Raw genomic sequence first — 18029 nt, 5'->3', positions numbered from 1 at the left:
CATGTTAATAAAAATAACCCTTATCGGCTGGAGGGACGAACTGATATTTACAGATGAAACTGTGACGTCTGAAACTTGCTTTGAAACAGCCCCTGGGGCAGAGGGTAAAATGACACAAGACTAGTCACGTGTTGATCGCTGTTGAAGCTGAGTGATGGGTACATCTGGTTGCGCTATGCTCTTCTCTCTACTTTGGCACATGTTTGAAAATGTCCTTACTAAAAAGACTTTCTTTTTAATAAACAGTGGAAAGAGGGGTTATCGCTGGAGTAGGGGGAGGAGAGGTGTTGTATTTTGGGAGGGGCCTATTGGAGGCTTCAGATAGAAAGATAATATACCATTTCTTAAATAGAGTGAGAAGCATATAAGTGTGAACTTTTATTCTATATAGTCAATAAAGATGCCTCAGTACTTATTTTTAAAAATGTAAAAGGAAGGAAGGAAGGAGGGAAGGAAGGAAGGAAGGCAGGAAGGGAGGGTGGGAGGAAGGAAGGAAGGAAGGAAAGAAGGAAAGAAGGAAGGAAGGAAGGGAAGAAGGAAAAGAGAGAATCACAAACTATGGGATGATGTTCACCGCTGAGTTAAAAGGAATTGATGAGTTAGGGTTAGGACTTGGACCATCACGATAATCCCACTCACTTTTGGGCTTTTACTTCCCATCCAAGGATATGTTTGCTGATTTTGAGAGAGGGGGAGAGGGAGAGAGAAATATCAATGTGAGAGGGAAGCATCAATCAGCGGCCTCCCACATGCACCTGGACCAGGGATGGACCCCGCAAACTTTTGGTGTATGGGAGGACACTCCAGCCTATGGAGCAACCCGGCCAGCGCATAATCCCATTCACTTCTGATGCACACTTGTCATTAGCCCAGTTCTGGTCAGTGAGAAATGAGTGGAAGAAAGTCTCCTAAGGACCATTCGGTAAAACTCTTTCCTCCTTCTGAAAGGGGAAGGCAACAAGAGGGTTTCCTCTTTTCCGGGTCCTACAGATAGAAAAGTGATGCTTGGAACTGCAGCATTACCTTGTGACCACGAATTGTAAGGGTTTCGATAAGACAAAAATCCAACACCACTGACAATGATAGCGCCTACAGACTGAATGAGCCCTTTCCTTTGATGACATTACTGGGCAACCAGACCACACAGGCTGCCTAGGTTTCAAGGCTTACTAGGTGCATAATAGGTATCTTATGATTTAAGTCTCTGATAATTTAGTTTTTCTCTTACTCGTGGCCAAGAGCATTCGTAAGTAATATACAGCTAAACTTAGTTCCTTCTTGCTTTTTCCCAGTTGTTAAAGATTTAAACCAGTTAAATAAATCCTTCCTGTTCCACCCTGTGGCTGCATCTCAGTTGGGAGTGGGAAGCAGTGGTGTGCACAGCAGACTTACATGACGTCAGGGCTTTAGGGGAAGGCTTTGGGGCCTGAGTTACTGTCTGCAAACCACAGTGGCATCTTCTGCTTGCCTTATCTCTGCTATTCCCTGGGAGGTGGCATCTATTTCTGTTGTCTGCTAAAAACTGTTGGCATCCAGTCTGAGCCTCAGGAAGCCATCCCCCTCCACATGCCTCAGGTGAAGCATAAATTTATCCTCATAGACCCCTGGCTCGATGACCCACAGTGCATCACACCACGGCAGTCCAGTGTGAGTCCGGGGCGGCTCTCCTGGCTTGCTCTCTCTTTCTCTCACTGTTTGTCTCTGCCCCAACCTCCCCAGCCTCCACAGGGCACAGAAATGCAGCTATTCCTCCACACCCACACCTCCCAGCTAAGTGACACTGTGAGGCTGGCCACTGCCCACCCATTGCCCACAGCTATCACCACTCTCCAGCTCAGAGTCACGGCAGATGCCACCTCCCTGAGGCTTGAGCTCGTCCCCCAGCCAAAAGCCCCAGCTAGATTCACATCCAATCACCCACTAGGTTTTGATCCCAGGAGCTGGGCTCCTCAAAGTCCGCGTATCAGTGACTACCCTCCTACTTCCTCTAGACTGGCTGTTCATGTATTCTCTATCGAAACAAAATCCTTAGTTTTCAAAACAATTTGTCACTGATATGAGTTTAAAAGCCTATTTTAAAACTAAAAAGTGAGAACTTTCTATTTTTTTCCCTTTGTATTCCTGCTACAGCAATTCTATTTGTTCCTGAAGCAGTGGCTGCCTCCTACGCGTGTATTTCTATAGAAGATGGTGCCATAAACGGTCTGTGTACTTAGCAACCTTTAGGTCTTCAATAAATTATGGATAGGCTGAGACAGAGAACTCACCAAGTTACAAACCAAGGAGTCGAATAGATAGGTAAATAGGTAGGTAGGTAGGTAGATATAAAAGCTCGTGTCAATTACCTTTCACTAAATAAGCTAAGAAATAACAATGTACACTTAGGCTAAGGTTTATGGGATGTTTTCCTTGTAAAGAATATAAAGTACAATTTAAATGCATATGACAGGCAGCCTCTAACTGAAACATAAATGATTTTCTTCAAACTTCAATGAAGGTTTCTATTAATAAGAATCTGAGAGAACTTATCTGATGACTTAAATGTCACATTAGCATTTCATGAAATTCAGAGAAAAACGAAAATGTGGAGCAGCGTATGCTGTGAGTTCTCTGCCCAAAAGTGCAGCCTGCCAACCATCACCTTCATTTTCCGATCCTCCTGGCTGCACGAGGCTGACACGGTGACCCCACAGGGCAGCCCCCCACCGCGGAATGCTGGGGCTGTGGAGTCACGACTCAGGGGTATTTGCAGGCATTGCACGGTCAGGGGCCAGGAGGAAAACATTACCATATTTCTTCCTCCCAAGGCACTTGTCCACCGTCCTCTCCGCTAGAGACCTCTTGTTGCCGAGGAAGACCCCCTTAAAGAAGCACTGCTTTCCAACATGGTAGGTGTGGATGCTGTTGCTAAACCTTGGGTAGAAGGTCCACTCAGGACGCTGCCCATCTTCTGCAAGACATCAGAAATCTTCCCATTAGCAGCGCTCCCAGCTTCATAATGCAACGGGACGCCAAAAGGTTGCGGAAACTCCTAGGCACTCTCTGGCTGTACAATCTTTGTCAATGTGTACAATTCCCTGGCTCTCCACCAGCACAGTGTTAGTCTCTGTGGGGCTAGACACCACAGGAAGGGAAGTGGGGAGAAAGCTATTGAAGAGGCCTCTTTTCTTTCTCCTTTTTATCCTCCTCCAAAAATAAAGAAAATTTTATGGTTGGAAGTAATGTACGGGTCGGGAAGCTCAAAGACAGTTTTACAAGCACCTGTGATCCATCCGTCACTCTGACAAGTGGGTAGGAAGAAGAGAATTCCCGTCAACCAGGGAAGGGTGGGGCCAACCGTGGTGGTGTAACTGGATGGAGCAGGTGTTGGCAGCAACAATGGCACACGCACACACTACAGCGACACAGAATGTGTTCACACGTGATTGAGGTGAACAAGAAAGGACGTGCTGGGGCCTGGGGCAAGTTACTGGACCCCTCGGCATCCTTGTCTCCTCATTCTGTCCTTTTCCTATAACACTGCTAAAGTGATTTTAAACAATAAAAGATCCACTAATAGCTGTGTGGTTGCTTGAAAACCACTTGGGGTCTGCGGTGGCTAAGAAAGAACGTAGGCTTCGGAGGCAGGCAAGTGTGGTTACAACCCCATCACTCCACGTCCTAGCTTGTGTACTTTTATCAGTCGCTGAACCGCCCCAGCCTCAGTCTCCTTCTGTGTGAAATGGGTAGGTTTCTACTGGCCACGTAGATCTGTATGAATTGACACCGAAAGAGGTCCAGGATCTACTTACGGTGTGTGAAAATAGTTTGTGTACCATTTTCCGCTAGTGGAAACATGGCCGAATACTACAACCCATCCATCTATCCATACAAACACATGCATTTCAAATTGTTGGAAGAATGTTGTACATCTTAAACTCTTCACAGCTCTGGGGCAGCATGGGGATATTGTTGGAGAATACTGGGGAAGGGGTTTCTTTATGCACTTTATGTGCTTCCTTATTATTTTAGCACTTGGATAGTTCTTGTATGGTTTTCATATAAAGGCACCTTATTTTTGAAAAGCAGGCAATGGTGTTTTCCCTAGCAGAGTTGTTGTAAGAGTCAGCGATGAAGTTGTTGAGTGCCTGGCACTCAGTGGGTCTTCAGTGCACGGCGCCCGACAGTGGGGCAGGCTTGTGGGAGACCCTGGGCAGGGAGGCGTGGGGAGGGGGATCTGCGACTTACTCACTTGTCTGTGACTTTAGCATGCTAAACTCCTCGAGACACTTATCCTTCTGGACTTCAGGCAGTGAGGTTTCAGAGGGGTGATCAGAATGGGAGGATTTCGGATCCGAATCCGCAGCAGGGCTGGAAAGGGAGCAGAAGGATTAGATGCTTCCATGTGCTGAAACTCGGATCCAGAATCTGATCACACGTATCTTACGCTAGAATTACCCGCACCCGTGACGACTAAGCCTGCTCTTCCATACACACCCATGAGCATGTGATTTGTTTATTCGCAATGTGAGAGACTAAAACATATTCAAAAGACACACACTCAAGAAGTTTGGTGGTTCCTCAGAAATGTATATATTGAATCACCACACAACCCAGCAATTTCACTCCTAGGCATTTGAAGTATATACCAAAAGAATTGAAAACACAGACTCGAGCTGATACATGTATGCAAATAGTCACAGCAGCATTATGGGTAAGAGCCCCAAAGTAGAAACAACCCGAATGTCCATCAACAGAGAGGGAATAAACAAAATGTCACCTATACGTACAATGGAATGTTATTCAGACATAAAGTGGAACGAAGTTCTGATATACACTATACATGGATGGGCCTTAAAAACATTATGTTGCCCTGGACAAGTGGCTCAGTTGGTTGGAGCATCGTCCCATATACCAAAAGGTTGTGGGTTCGATTCCTAGTCAGGGCATGTACGTAGGTAGTGCGTTCAGTCCCCAGTTGGGGCACGTACCGGAGGCAACCAATCAATGTTTCTCCCTCACATCAGTGTTTCTCTCTCTCCTTTCTCTCTCCCCCCTTCCTCTCTCTAAAATCAATAGAAACATATCCTCAGGTGAGAATAAAAAAAAAAAAAAAAAGACTTGTTAAAAAACATTATGTTAAGTGAAATAAGCCAAAACACAAAAGGACAAATATTGTATGATCTCACTTATATGAAATATCTAGAATAGGAAATTCATAGAGACAGAAAATATATAAGGTTAGTAGATTAGAGTACCAGGGGCTGGGGAGGAAATAATTTGTAACTATTGCTTATTAGATACAGAGTTCCTGTTCAGGGTGAAGAAACTTTTAAAAATAGTAGCGATGATTGCACAACATGGTAAGTATAATTAACAATACTGAATTGTACACTTAAAATGTATAAAATGGCAAATGTCTGGCTACATATATTTTACCACAATTTTTAAAAAATGTATTGATGTACTGATACATGTTGCTACATTGATGCACCTTTAAAACATTATGCTAAATTAAAGAGGCAGACACTAAAAACTACATACTGGTGATTCCATTTACATAAAAGCCCAGAATAGGCAAATCTATAGAGAGAAAAAGAAGATTAGTGGTTGTAGAAGGCTGGGGGGGTGGCCGACATGGGATGGGTGACAGCTAGAGGGGATGGACTTCTTTGGGGGGTAATGAAAATGTTCTAAAATTGTGGTAATGGTTGCACAACTTTGTGAATACACTTAAAACCACTGAGTTGAGCTCTGGGTGGTGTGGCTCAGTGGACTGAGCACTGGCCTACAAACAGGATGGTCACTGGTTCGATTCCCAGTCAGGGCACATTCCTGGGTTGTGTGCCAGGTCCCCAGTTGCGGATGTGTGAGAGGCAAATGATCGATGTCTCTCTCACACATCAATGTTTCTCTCCCTCTCTGTCTCCCTCCCTTCCCCTCTCTAAAGTAAATAAAGTTTTTAAAAAAAGAACCATTGAGTTGAACACTTTAAACGGGTGAATTATACGGTATGTGAATTATGCTTCAAGAAAACTGTTACAAAATAGACGCATGTTCAACAAAATCATTAAATGGAAATTAAAACCCAGTAAGCATAAAAAGAAATAATCAAAAACAAACCTAGGCTGAAATGGTTATAATAATGGAGCATTATGTTTGGGGCTGAACTTCCTGGCAGTCAAAAGGGCCGCCTACAGCAAAGTACGTTGAGTGTCAGCAGAAAAAGCAGTCCCTTCTGGTTTAAGCAGCTTTGCATGAGATAAATGGCCTTGGCCAAGGTTTCCAGATATCAGTTATCTGGTATCAAATCATAGGCTCTTTTTCCACAAGGTTACGTTACCCCTACACTTGAATAGTTTCAAAACAACTTCATATTGCTTGTGTCTGCTCCCTACTAACAATCTTGCGATAGGTAGAACCAACAGAGAATCATTTCCACTTGAAAAGGAAATGGGCCTTCAGAGAAGTTAAGGATGAAACACCCCTAGGCAGGATCAGAACTTGATCTGCTGTCTCACTTTACACTATGTTGCCCCCAAATCGTAAAGAACCCCAGGGCAATAACTCACAAGTCTTGTACGGCTGGATCTCTAGTTTTAAATAAATGTGTATACTAGTACCTTTGAACTTTGATAGTGTGCAGACAGAGCAAAAAAATGCTGTGACTCAGACTCTCCCAGTTCAGAACAGGTGATAATTTTGACACTGGGATGAAATAAATCTCTCCTGAATATTTTTGAAAATGCTTTGTTGAACAAACTGTATAAAAAAGATTGCAAGGATAAAGGAAACTTTCCAAAAGAACTTTAGAGAATTCAACTACTTTGCTGACTCAACAAACACTTATCTGAGCATATTTTGTGGCGGGCACTGTTCTAGATGCTGGGAATCCAAACACAGTCCCTGCTTTCGAGAAGCTGAGGGGGCAGCGGACGTGGACGGATAAACAGGTGACTGAGGAAGGGTGAGTAAATGCAGGGTGGGAAAAGGCAGGTTTTAAAAAGAGTAGTATAGGGCTTTCAGTCAAGATGGAGGTAAACACAGCTCGTCTCCTCACACAACCAAATCAAAACTACAACTACAGAACCACTGTCACTGAGAACCATCAGGAATCGAGTTCAGTGGAAGTCCGACAACTACAAATTTAAGGAAACCACATCCATCTAGACTGGTAGGAGGGACAGAGGTGTGGAATGGCCTGGTCCCACACCCACACGTGGTGGATAAAAGCTCGGGAGGGATAACTCAGGAGCAAGGAGTCCGAGCCCCACACTCGAGAGCAAGGAACCCAGCCCAGGGTTCCAGTGCCACTAAGATAAGTCCCCATTATTTCTGGTTGCAAACACCAGTGGATATTGAGTCAGTGAAAGAAACTTCTGGAGTCCCAAGTAGTTCCTCTTAAAGAACCCACACACTAGCTTACTCAGACTCACTCCCTCTGAGCTCCAGCACCTGTGTAGCAGCTTGAAAGGCACAGAGGCATAAGGAAGGAACTGAAGTATCTGGCATCAGGGCAATAGCTGGGGGACAGCTTTCTCCCAGACAGAAATGTGGGCAGAGGTCATTGTTCCTTTTCTGAACCCTGCACTCACAGAGCCACAGAGCCAGCAGGTGGGTGCCTTATCTAAGACTCCATCAACTTGGCTAACTCTGTCTGCCCTGCCCTGGAGATTCCCTGAGGCTCCCACCCAATTGATGGGCCCACCCAAGCTGTTAACAGAGGTTTTTCCATATGAATGGCTGGTCGTGGTACATGCTTCACAATTTCTTAATCCTATCAAACAAGCAACAGCAGGCCTCAGTAAGCCCCCAGCGCCCATATGTCTTGCTAAGTGGCCCCAGGCCTGGCATTAGCAACAGCCAGCCTAGGTTCACAGCTTGGCTTCACCTGGGAACCTACAGCCCAGCACAAGTACTGGCCATCTTCAGATTGCTTTGTAGTTCATGCAGGATGGGCCCCAGGCAGAACACAGGTGGAAGCTGACCTTGGCCTGCACCAACCAAGAAACCCCAGAGCCTGTGCACCCAGTGGACAGTTACAGACCATGTCAGAGCACCACCACCCTGCCCCTGTACAGCTGATCCTCCACAGAGGACGGAGGTTGGTGGTCAGTAGTCATAGCCAGTCCTTGCAGCTGATAGGCCTGGGTAAATCCCTCCCATTGATCTGCCAACAGCAATCAAGGCTCAACTACAAGAGGAGGATGTACTCAGCTCTCATGAAAGGTGCACCTTGAGCACCCAGCCTGGGTCATAGGGGAGGCGGTGCACCTGGATCCTACAGGACACCTACTACATTAGGCCACACTACCAAGACAGGGAGTCATAGCAGCTTTATCTAATACATAGAAACAAACACAGGGAGGCTGCCAAAATGAGGAGACAAAGAAACATGGCCCAAATTAAAGAACAGATCAAAACTCTGGTAAAAGAGCTAAATGAAATGGAGATAAGCAATCTATCAGATGCAGACTTCAAAACACTGGTTATGAGGATGCTCAAGGACTTACCGAGGACTTCAACAGAATAAAAAAGACCAGTCAGAAATGAAGGTTACACTAATTGAAATAAAAAACAATTTACAGAAAATCAACAGTAGAGTGGATGAAGCCAAGAATCAAATCAATGGTTTGGAACATAAGGAAACAAAAACAATCAATCAGAACAACAAGAAGAAAAAAGAATCCAAAAAACTGAGAATAGTGTAAGAAGCCTCTGAGACAACTTCATGCATTCCAACATTCGCATCATAGAGGTACCAGAAATAAAAGAGAAAGAGCAAGAAATTGGAAGTCTATTTGAAAAAATAATGAAAGAAAAATTCCCTTATTTGGTGAAGGAAATAGACATGCAAGTCAAGGAAGCACAGAGAGTCCCAAACAAGATGGATGCAAAAAGACCCACTCCAAGACACATCATAATTAAAATGCCAAAGGTAAAGATAAGGAGAGAATCTTAAAAGCAGCAAGAGAAAAGCAGTTAGTTACCTACAGTGGAGGTCCCATAAGACTGTCAGCTGATTTCTCAAAAGAAACTTTGCAGGCTAGAAGGGACTGGCAAGAAGTATTCAAAGTACCTGAAAAGCAGGTACCCACAGCCAAGATTGCTCTACCCAGCAAAGCTATCATTTAGAATCAAAGGGCAAATAAAGTGCTTCCCAGATAAGGAGTTCCTCATCACCAAACCATTATTATATGAAATGTTAAAGGGACTTATTTAAGAAAAAGAAGATCAAAACTATGAACAATAAAATTGCAATAAATACATATCTATCAAAAATTGAATCTAAAAAACAAACTAAGCAAATAAGAAGAACAGAGATAGAGCCCTGGCTGGTGTGGCTCATTGTTGAGTGCCAGTCTGCACATCAAAGGGTCACCAATTCGATTCCCAGTCTAGGGCACATGCCTCGGTTGTGGGCCAGGTTCCCAATAGGGGGCATGGAAAAGGCAACCACACATTGATGTTTCTCTCCCTCTCTTTCTCCCTCCCCCTGTCTAAAAAAATAAATAAAGTCTTTTTTTAAAAAAAGAACAGAGATAGAATCATAGATAACAGAAAGTGTTTTGATGGTTACCAGATGGGAAGGGGGTACGGGGAATGGTTGAAGAGGTGAGGGGATTAAGAGGTATAAACAGGTAGTTACAGAATAGCCATAGGGATGTAAAGTACAGTATAGGAAATGGAGTAGCCACAAAACTTACATGCATGACCCATGGACATGAACAATGGGCTGGAGATTGCCTGAGGGAGTGAGAGGTGCTGGGTGGATGGGGGGAAAAGGGGGAAATTTGGGACAACCTTAAAAGCATAATCAATAAAATATAATTTTAAAAAATTAACATCACCAAAAAATAATAAAAAATAACGATGAGTATAATATGATCTTGTTTCAAAAATATATATTTATATGCATAAGAAATAAGTCTTTCTTATTCATATTAAAAACATTAAAATGTTAACATTGATTCTCTAAAGAGGTGGAGTTATTGTGATCTTTTAATACTGCTTTTACATTTTCAAATTTTTTAATATGAATTGAAATTACTTTCATGATAACAAAATTTGTTAGAATAATGTTTTTGAAAATTTTACTGTAAAAGAAATATAAACAGAATGGCACACAAAACGTATAATATAAATACAGTTTTACAACTAAGTATAAAGCCAACATCCACGACAAGAAACAAAGGAAACAAGGCCAGCCCCACCCCCCCCCAGAACCCTTTCCCGGAGGGGCGACCACTTCCCCAACTCTGACCTTCATAGCAATCACTTCTTGTCTTTAAGACTTACCACCTACATACGTGTGCATGTATGTATTCCTAAAAATATGGAGTTTAGTTTATATTCACCAGCTTTCTTTTTCCTTTTTTTAAATTAATTTATTGTTGTTCAATTACAGCTGTCTGCATTTACCCCCCACCATTCACTTGCTGTTGAACTTCACAACAGCAAGCACTTGCACAGTGCATGTTATTATATGCCAGGGAGTCACCTATCTGACAGAACAGATTGTCTTCCATGAAGCAGTAATTGTATGGCAACGTGAAGACAAAGGGTACGCTGCTCTGTCAGTCATGGGCCTCCCTCACTTGTAATTGTGGTGCCCGGGGAGTTATAATTTTTTCCATTTATTGAACATCTGAACTGTGCCCAAGTTCACCCAGAGGCTAAGTGGTAGGGCTGGGCTTTAAACTGGCTCCAGAATCCATGTTCTTGGCACAGACGTCAAGCTACCTCTCAGACTGTTGGCTCCTGGTCAGAATTTCCCCACCGTTTATGGCTCTTTGCTGGACCCTTACTTACTCTAGGTGAGCAGGCACTCCGCAGGGGGCTGGAGGCTCACTGACGTTTCCACCTATTACTGCAGAACACGAGGGGCCGACCCTTTGGCCAGAGGATGTTGTATTGGAGAAACATCCCTCAGACTCCAGGAAATCCTTGTGTTTAGTACCTACAACACAAAGATACCACAATTTGATTATGTCAACGAACATACTTTCCAGTCCATCTTGTTCCCTAGACTACAATTTTTACAACGAACATTTTTGAGCATTTATTGTATGCTGGGGATTGTGTTGACATCTTACACATTTTCCCTTTTAATTCTCATAACTGCCCACAGACGGAGGTATTTATCCTTCCATTTTACAGATGAGGAAACTGTGGCTCAGAATGTTAAGCAACTTGCTGATATCACGTAGAAAATAAACATCTGGGCCCAGATTTGATCACAGTTCTTGTGATGCTACAGTCTAAAATCCTAACCGCTACACAAGACTGCTTGTGCCTCCACAGTCTGCTCTGAGCTAAGCGAGAGAATTAAGAGCTGACGCGAGCTAGGTATCACTGCTTGTTTACCAAGCATCGCAATACAGTTTTCCAAAGGACTGATGAATGTAGCTGGTGATCGAAACCCAAAGAACTGTCTTCAGAAACTTCCATGGGTTCCCCTCACAACGTAGTGTCGTCATTCATTTTGGTACACAGCTTCCCCACCAGGCTGTGTCTCGGTCACTTTAGGAGCCCTCAGAACAGGGCCTGGCACAAAACAGATGTTCAATAAATGGAAAAAAATTGTAACTCCCGGGCAGCGCAAGTACAAGCGAGGGAGGCCCATGACTGACAGAGCAGCGCACCCATTGTCTTCACGTTGCCATACAGTTACTGCTTCGTGAAAGACAATCTGTGCTGCCATCATTGTGTACAGGTGTGTGCCTTGTCCATTCACTTTTTTTAAATGTCAGGTAAATGGAGAGTGCATTTCTTCATGCATAGCTTCGCAGAGCACAGAAGTCAATAGACTTCTACCACAATGTGACTTCTGGTTATACGAATACTGCAAGCACTGAGATTCAGACTTCTGACTCTTGAGTGCACTTTTAGACGGGCTGCCGTTCCAGCTCCGGAGTACCATGCCGCACGCGGACAGGATACACAGGGGTCACCTGTAAATTCCCCTCGTCTGTCAGTGGGACTGGTACTCAGACAATTTTTTATTCATTTCTGATTGGTGACTGGCTTCCTCTGAAATGCATATAGCAAGTGGATCACACCTTCCACACTCTTGTCAAGTCCCAACCCCATCACCAAACCCGTTTCTCCCTTTTTATCCTCACCCGAGGACATTTTTTTTTCATTGCTTTTAGACAGAGAGGAAGGGAGAGGGAGAAACATAGATGAGAGAGAAGCATCCATTGGTTGCCTCTCATATGTGGCCAGGGATTGTACGTGCCTGTACTTTGAGATCGAACCTGCAACCTAGGTACATGCCCTGATCGGGAATCGAACATGCAACCTTTCGGTTACAGGACAACACTTCAAACAACTGAGCCACACTGGCCAGGGCCAAACCCTTTACTCTTAAGAGGACTGTGTGTGAGTCTACAACATTTGAAGGCCAGCTGAGCTACTTCCTCCCCTCACACCATCCCGATTCTAGGGCTGTCTGCATTAGAATGAAAAATACAGATTCCAACATTCCATCACAGAGCCTCTGAATTAAACTCTACCCAAGTGAGGCCCGTCCCACTTCCTGATTCCCAGCTGCGCAGCACTCCCTGCATTTGCCTGGGCCTGAGAGCCACCTTGGAGCACTTGTTCAATAACATGCAGATTTCAGGGCTCTGACCCAGACCTGCCAGGGAAGACCTAGGAATCACTGTGTTTAAAAAGCACCTCAGGTGACTGATCCTCAGGACCAGCCAAGTGCGGGAAGAACTGTTCTGGAACATGCCGGTGGTCCTAGAGCAGCCCCAGGTATAGTGAAGGCCAACTGGTTCCTTTAGGTGTGAATAGTTGGTCTGGAATGGAGCCCCGTGGAGGGGTGAGAAAGGAGCAGAGTTGTGAAGAGGAGAGCACAGGTCCCTGGCAGCCAAAGAAGAAACCACCCATATCCTGAGCCACAAAAGCAGTGTCAACAAATACAACACATTCCACACTCTCTGACCACAATGCAATACAATCATAAATCAATAATAAAAAGACAGCCAAAGCATCCATGAGCATGGAAACAGACCACACTAGTAAATATTTCGTAGTAAACAAATTGTAATGGGAAACACAAAGTACTTAACGATCAACAATATAAGTACATGTATCAAAACTTGTGGGATTCAACTAAAGCAGTAATTAGAAACCTGAGCCTTAAATGTATGCACTGGTTTTCACTAAATATAAAACACTATCCATTGTGATAACATTATTATTTTATGCACCTTAAAAAAAAACAAAGGCCGCCAATTAAGCTATGGCACATGTGTCCTGGCCGGTGTGGTTCATCTGGTTGGAACATCCTCCCATAACAAAAGGTTGCAGGTTCTATTCCTGGTCAGGGCAAATGCCCAGGTTGTGGGTTCGATCCCCTAACCTGGCACCTACAGGAAGCAACCAATTGACATTTCTCTCTCCCATGGAGGTATCACTTGCTCCCTTCCTCTCTCCCTTCCTGTCTCTCTCTCTAAAGCAATGAAAATAAAACGTCCTCCGGTGAGGATAAAAAATTAAAAAGTAAACTACGGCACAATCTTTTATCACTTAGAATTTTTATTTTATACTTACTGAAGCAGTCTTTTAGACTTAGAGATTTTAATCACATATTGCACTCATGTGCATATTTAAAGAAGAAAAATATAAGCAAAATAAATTGGTTCAGGCAATCTTCAAACCATACTCACATTCGAAAATCTGATTACTAGCTCACTTTTCAGCTCAATCACTGACGCGCACATTTTCCACCTCAGTCGGTCGCAATGCACCAACAACGGGGGTGAGTAGCATTTCTAAACGAGTGCTCCTCCCCTGCCTCTGCAATTTCTTCCCAAGCCACAGACACTTTCTGCATTGTTCGGTCTCACACGGCAAGTTTATGACAGCTACTTCACACCTGCCTCTGGGCCCTCAGCACGGCCGGACCAATCCAAGTTCAGAGATGCAAACTGTGAAAAATGTTCATCTTGGAACTGATGGGTTACAGTGTAAAAAAATATTCCTAAATTAATAAGGTAAGCTTTCCATTCAAGCAGTGAGGGGGGAAAAGAGGGAGGATAAATCCTCCAAAATGATAAGGAGGTAAATCATAAGAGAAAAGCAGAAATGAATGAAATGAAGAAGATTATCAGTTTTGTCATGGGAAAAAACTAATAATGTAGATAAGCAACATTCAAGAAAAAAATCTGAACACAAGTATACGGTATTAGGAAGAAAAGTGAGGTCGTAATTATAGGTAAGATAGAAATGACTTTATCTATAAAGAAATTGAGAATCCAAAATGTCAAATAACGTGTTCAAGATCACAGAGCTATGGAGCATAACTTACAAAATGGACTTTAATGTTACAAGGTCTGTCCATAAGGTATCCAGCCATGAAATATGAAAAATAGAGACATTTGTTGAAGAACATACAAGATACAAGAAACACTGTACATAGGACAATGACACCTGAGCCACCTTCAAAGTAGGCACTTTGGGACCTCACACAGTTCTCCCAATCTCCAGCAGCTGCCCCATCATATTCTCCCAAATCTCATTGATAGTCAGAAATCTCTTCCCTTTTAAAGGTGATTTTAGTTTTGGGAAAAGTCAAAAGGTGCAGGGCACCAAATCTGGGCTGTAGGGAGGCTGAGTCACCTGAGTGATTTGATGTTTTGCCAAAATCTCTGCACCAGGCCCTGGTTGGTGTGGCTCAATGGATTAGGGTGCCGGCCTGCAAACCAAAGGGTCGCCGCTTTGATTCCCAGGCAGGGCACATACCTGGGTTGTGGGCTGGGTCCTGGTAGGGGGCACATGAGAGGAAACCACACATTAATGTTTCTCTCCCTCTCTTTCTCCCTCCCTTTCCCTCTCTCTAAAAATAAATAAAATATTTTTTAAAAATCTCTGCACAAGATGTGATGCATTTTTGTGATGAAGCTGCCAATCACCATTTGTCCAAGGCTGCAGTCTTCTAAATTATCCAAATAGTTTCTGTGGAGGAACATCCAAGCTTTACACAAAATCTGATGTAGAGTCGTTTCTCTACTCACTTAGTCATTTTGAATGCAATGGCCACACAGTACACATGCTCACTCAACAGCATGTTCCGCCCCCTACTAACTAGTACAGTGAAGTCATCGTTGTTCACACATGCGCATTCCCGTCCACTCCCCTTGGCTGCCAGCTTATATCGATGTTGTGAAAACTTTTGTCATTGTATTAACAATGGCTGGACTTTTTCTGGACAGACCGCAGACATTTAAAATTTCCATAGCAAATTATAAGCTAAAGGGAGACTTGTAACATATATGATAAGAAAGTTAATCATGACAAATGATGAATTTTTATAAATTTATAAGGTGAAAATAAATACTCAAAGAGGGAAAAAATGGGCAAAATACATGACTAGGTAATTCATTAAATAAAATACACACACATACATACAAATAGCCAATATACGTTTGGGGAAAGTTCATTTTTCCTAATAATCAAAGAGCAGAATTTAAAATGAGATACGTTATTTGCTATCAGTTTGCAAAACCCTAAGTTGGTCCAGCTTGGAGGAATGGCATTCTTGCACATTGCTTGTGGAAATGTCTCCATTTTACTCAAGAGCAATTTGGCCATATGTTTCCTCCGAAGTCTATGAGAAGTGTACTTTTGATCCAATGGTTCTACTTCTAGAAATATATCTATGTAAAAAGTACACACTTTATGTGAATGCAGAAAGGACCCATACGTGTATAGAAGAAATAAGATCAAGGGCAGAGATGTCATCTAGGTCGATTCTTACACATAAGTTCTGAGTTATTTCTTATAGCATTGACTTATGATAATTTTTGCACGTAGGTTTTAATGGCTGTTGCCTTTGCATAGCATGCAAACATTTCATTGTATATTTCCCAGTAAAGGACTTGAAAGTTGACCAAAGCAAGAATTGGGTGTTACAGATGGTATCAGAGGGACCCCTTCAAAAGTTTTTTGGGTGGTTTTTTTTTCATTTTTAGGAGCAAAATTTGAATATATTACATAACCCTGAGCAGTGAGCAGTGAAATCACACCTACCGAGTTAGCTTATTTCCTTGTTTGCTTAAGAAGTTTTGTGTTGGCAACACTCTAGAAAGTGGCCTGTGGCTGCTACAACAGGGAAGACTTATGTGACAGACAAGGACAAAAAGGGCAGTCTGTGCTAAACTGGCAAACAGCATATTCTCCAGATGCAAGTGACTACAAGATCTTTCTAGAAGTAACTCAGCCTCACACACAACCTGAGGACACCTAAATGCGGCCTCAAGCTGCCTCCCCACACCTGCTCAGGTGGAAGAGTCTGCGCCTTTCCACTCTGATACCAATGCTCCCGTGTACAGAGTGACAAGTAACTTTAAGCAGGTCAGTTGCCTCTCCATGCCCGGCTCCCAACGCCGGCCCTGCCTCTCTATCTAGCTCTCTAGGTTGTGGTGAGGAGCCCATAAGCTAAGGGACAGCTTCATGAAAGGGTCACCATTTATCATGATCATTGTTATGCCAATGCAAAAATGTTCTGTAAGCCATGACGTAGGAAATTCTAACAAGCCGCTACAGCGCTACGGGATGAGGAAAGATGATGCAACAGAGAGGACCAAGCGAAGGTTCTGGTGACTGGAAAGAAATTCAAGGAGAAAGGACAGTTTACAGAAAATTCTGCTTCTTTGGTACCATCTGTAGAATCCAGGATAATTACTGCCATCTCTTTAGGTAGGAATAAGATCTTACACAGCCAAGGCTCTTTCGCACACTTGTCACCTGAGCTTGTTCAGACAATGGCATTGTCTGGAAGGGAGAAAGTAATACATCAAACCAAGTTTGCTTCATGTGGATACTCTAACTAAACGTTCAGTTTCCCACTCCTATCTGCTCAACAAATAACCTAAGGATCTAGGACAGCGGTTTTTAACTCCGTTTGGGGTCACAGGCTCCCCTAAGTAATGTCAGCAATGGGCCCTCTCTGCTGGAAAGCTGTGTATATATCCACCATTGTGCATTCACCTTCAGCTGGTTTTTGGAGCCCTTCTTTCCTGAACCCTATGAGCTCAGCTGTGGTGTCCTGAGTGACGCACCTACAGAGCAGAAAAGGCAGCCACCGATCTTCGGCTAATGTGGTGTGGGGATCTCAGGGGCTGGTGCTCCTAACTCAGAGACACGGAGCCCCTCAACCCCACCCTTAAAACAGCAGCTCCTTCCTTAACCCAGATTCACCTGTAGAGAAGTCTGGGGCTTCAAGTTAGAATTCCAGAACCTTTTAGTCCTGCTGAACTAGGCATGTTGGACAATTCACGATTCTACCCCCCTGGTGCCCCAAAGGCCCCATCTGTAAGTGGGTGTCGTGAGTCATAGCTCCCTCCTCTCCCTGCACTTGTAAAGAAAAATGAGGAGGTCGCAGACCTGGGTACCGAAGACCAGGGACCAAGCTAAGATCTGATGGAGAAGAGATAGAAGATTTTACAACCCCTTTTTGCAGCATACAGGCCACTCACCTACAACAGGTAAATGCCAACCTAGGCATATACTCGGAGGTTTTCTGAGAAACTGTGGTTGTTCTGCTCCATGACACTGTTCTCTCAAGGTAAATGTGCCCTATACATCCTCCACAGGCTTAAGAACCGATTACAGAACTACCATCCATTATTTAATTTAAACCTTTCCTTACAGTGGTCATAATTTCTACCTGACCTGTCCAATCCAATACAGTACTACAAACCTACCAATACATACGCAAAGGGGAAAAAAATCAAAGAGCTTGGACTTTGGAGACCAGAAGACTCCTGTCAAATCCCAGCTTCACCGTTTATTGACTGAAGCTCGGGCAGGTCAAACTTCTGGCTCCCTTTACTCGTTTGTAATACATGGGGCGGGGCGGGGGAGGGGGAGAAGGCATGGGAATGTTACGAGGTCCGAGGTCCGGGGAGGTCGTTTATGAGACTCTGCTTTGAAGCTGCTCTCCACCTTGTTAGATTTTGGGTTAATAGGACACAAGTAGTTGGTTGGTTGGTTTTCTTCCAGTATGTCCCGAAGCTAGCCTCCTTTTAAAGTTG

At 43.6% G+C, this 18029-nt stretch overlaps 1 protein-coding gene across 8 annotated transcripts in view; it reads right to left on the bottom strand.

The window, feature by feature from the left end:
* SPATS1 (spermatogenesis associated serine rich 1) overlaps positions 1-18029 on the bottom strand; it is a 65146-nt gene that overhangs the window by 8197 nt on the left and 38920 nt on the right. For all 8 annotated transcript variants that reach the window (XM_053913772.2, XM_071219685.1, XM_071219687.1 and 5 more), the window contains 3 exons: positions 10792-10939; positions 4232-4350; positions 2789-2950 (listed from right to left, as the gene is read on the bottom strand). In XM_053913772.2, coding sequence (XP_053769747.1) covers positions 2789-2950; positions 4232-4350; positions 10792-10939 — 429 coding nt within the window. The remainder of the gene's footprint in view (positions 1-2788; positions 2951-4231; positions 4351-10791; positions 10940-18029) is intronic.

The sequence above is a fragment of the Desmodus rotundus genome, chromosome 11 (genome assembly GCF_022682495.2).
Source record: "Desmodus rotundus isolate HL8 chromosome 11, HLdesRot8A.1, whole genome shotgun sequence".
Classification (NCBI taxonomy): domain Eukaryota; kingdom Metazoa; phylum Chordata; class Mammalia; order Chiroptera; family Phyllostomidae; genus Desmodus; species Desmodus rotundus.
This window is presented reverse-complemented; position numbering and strand designations above follow the sequence as displayed.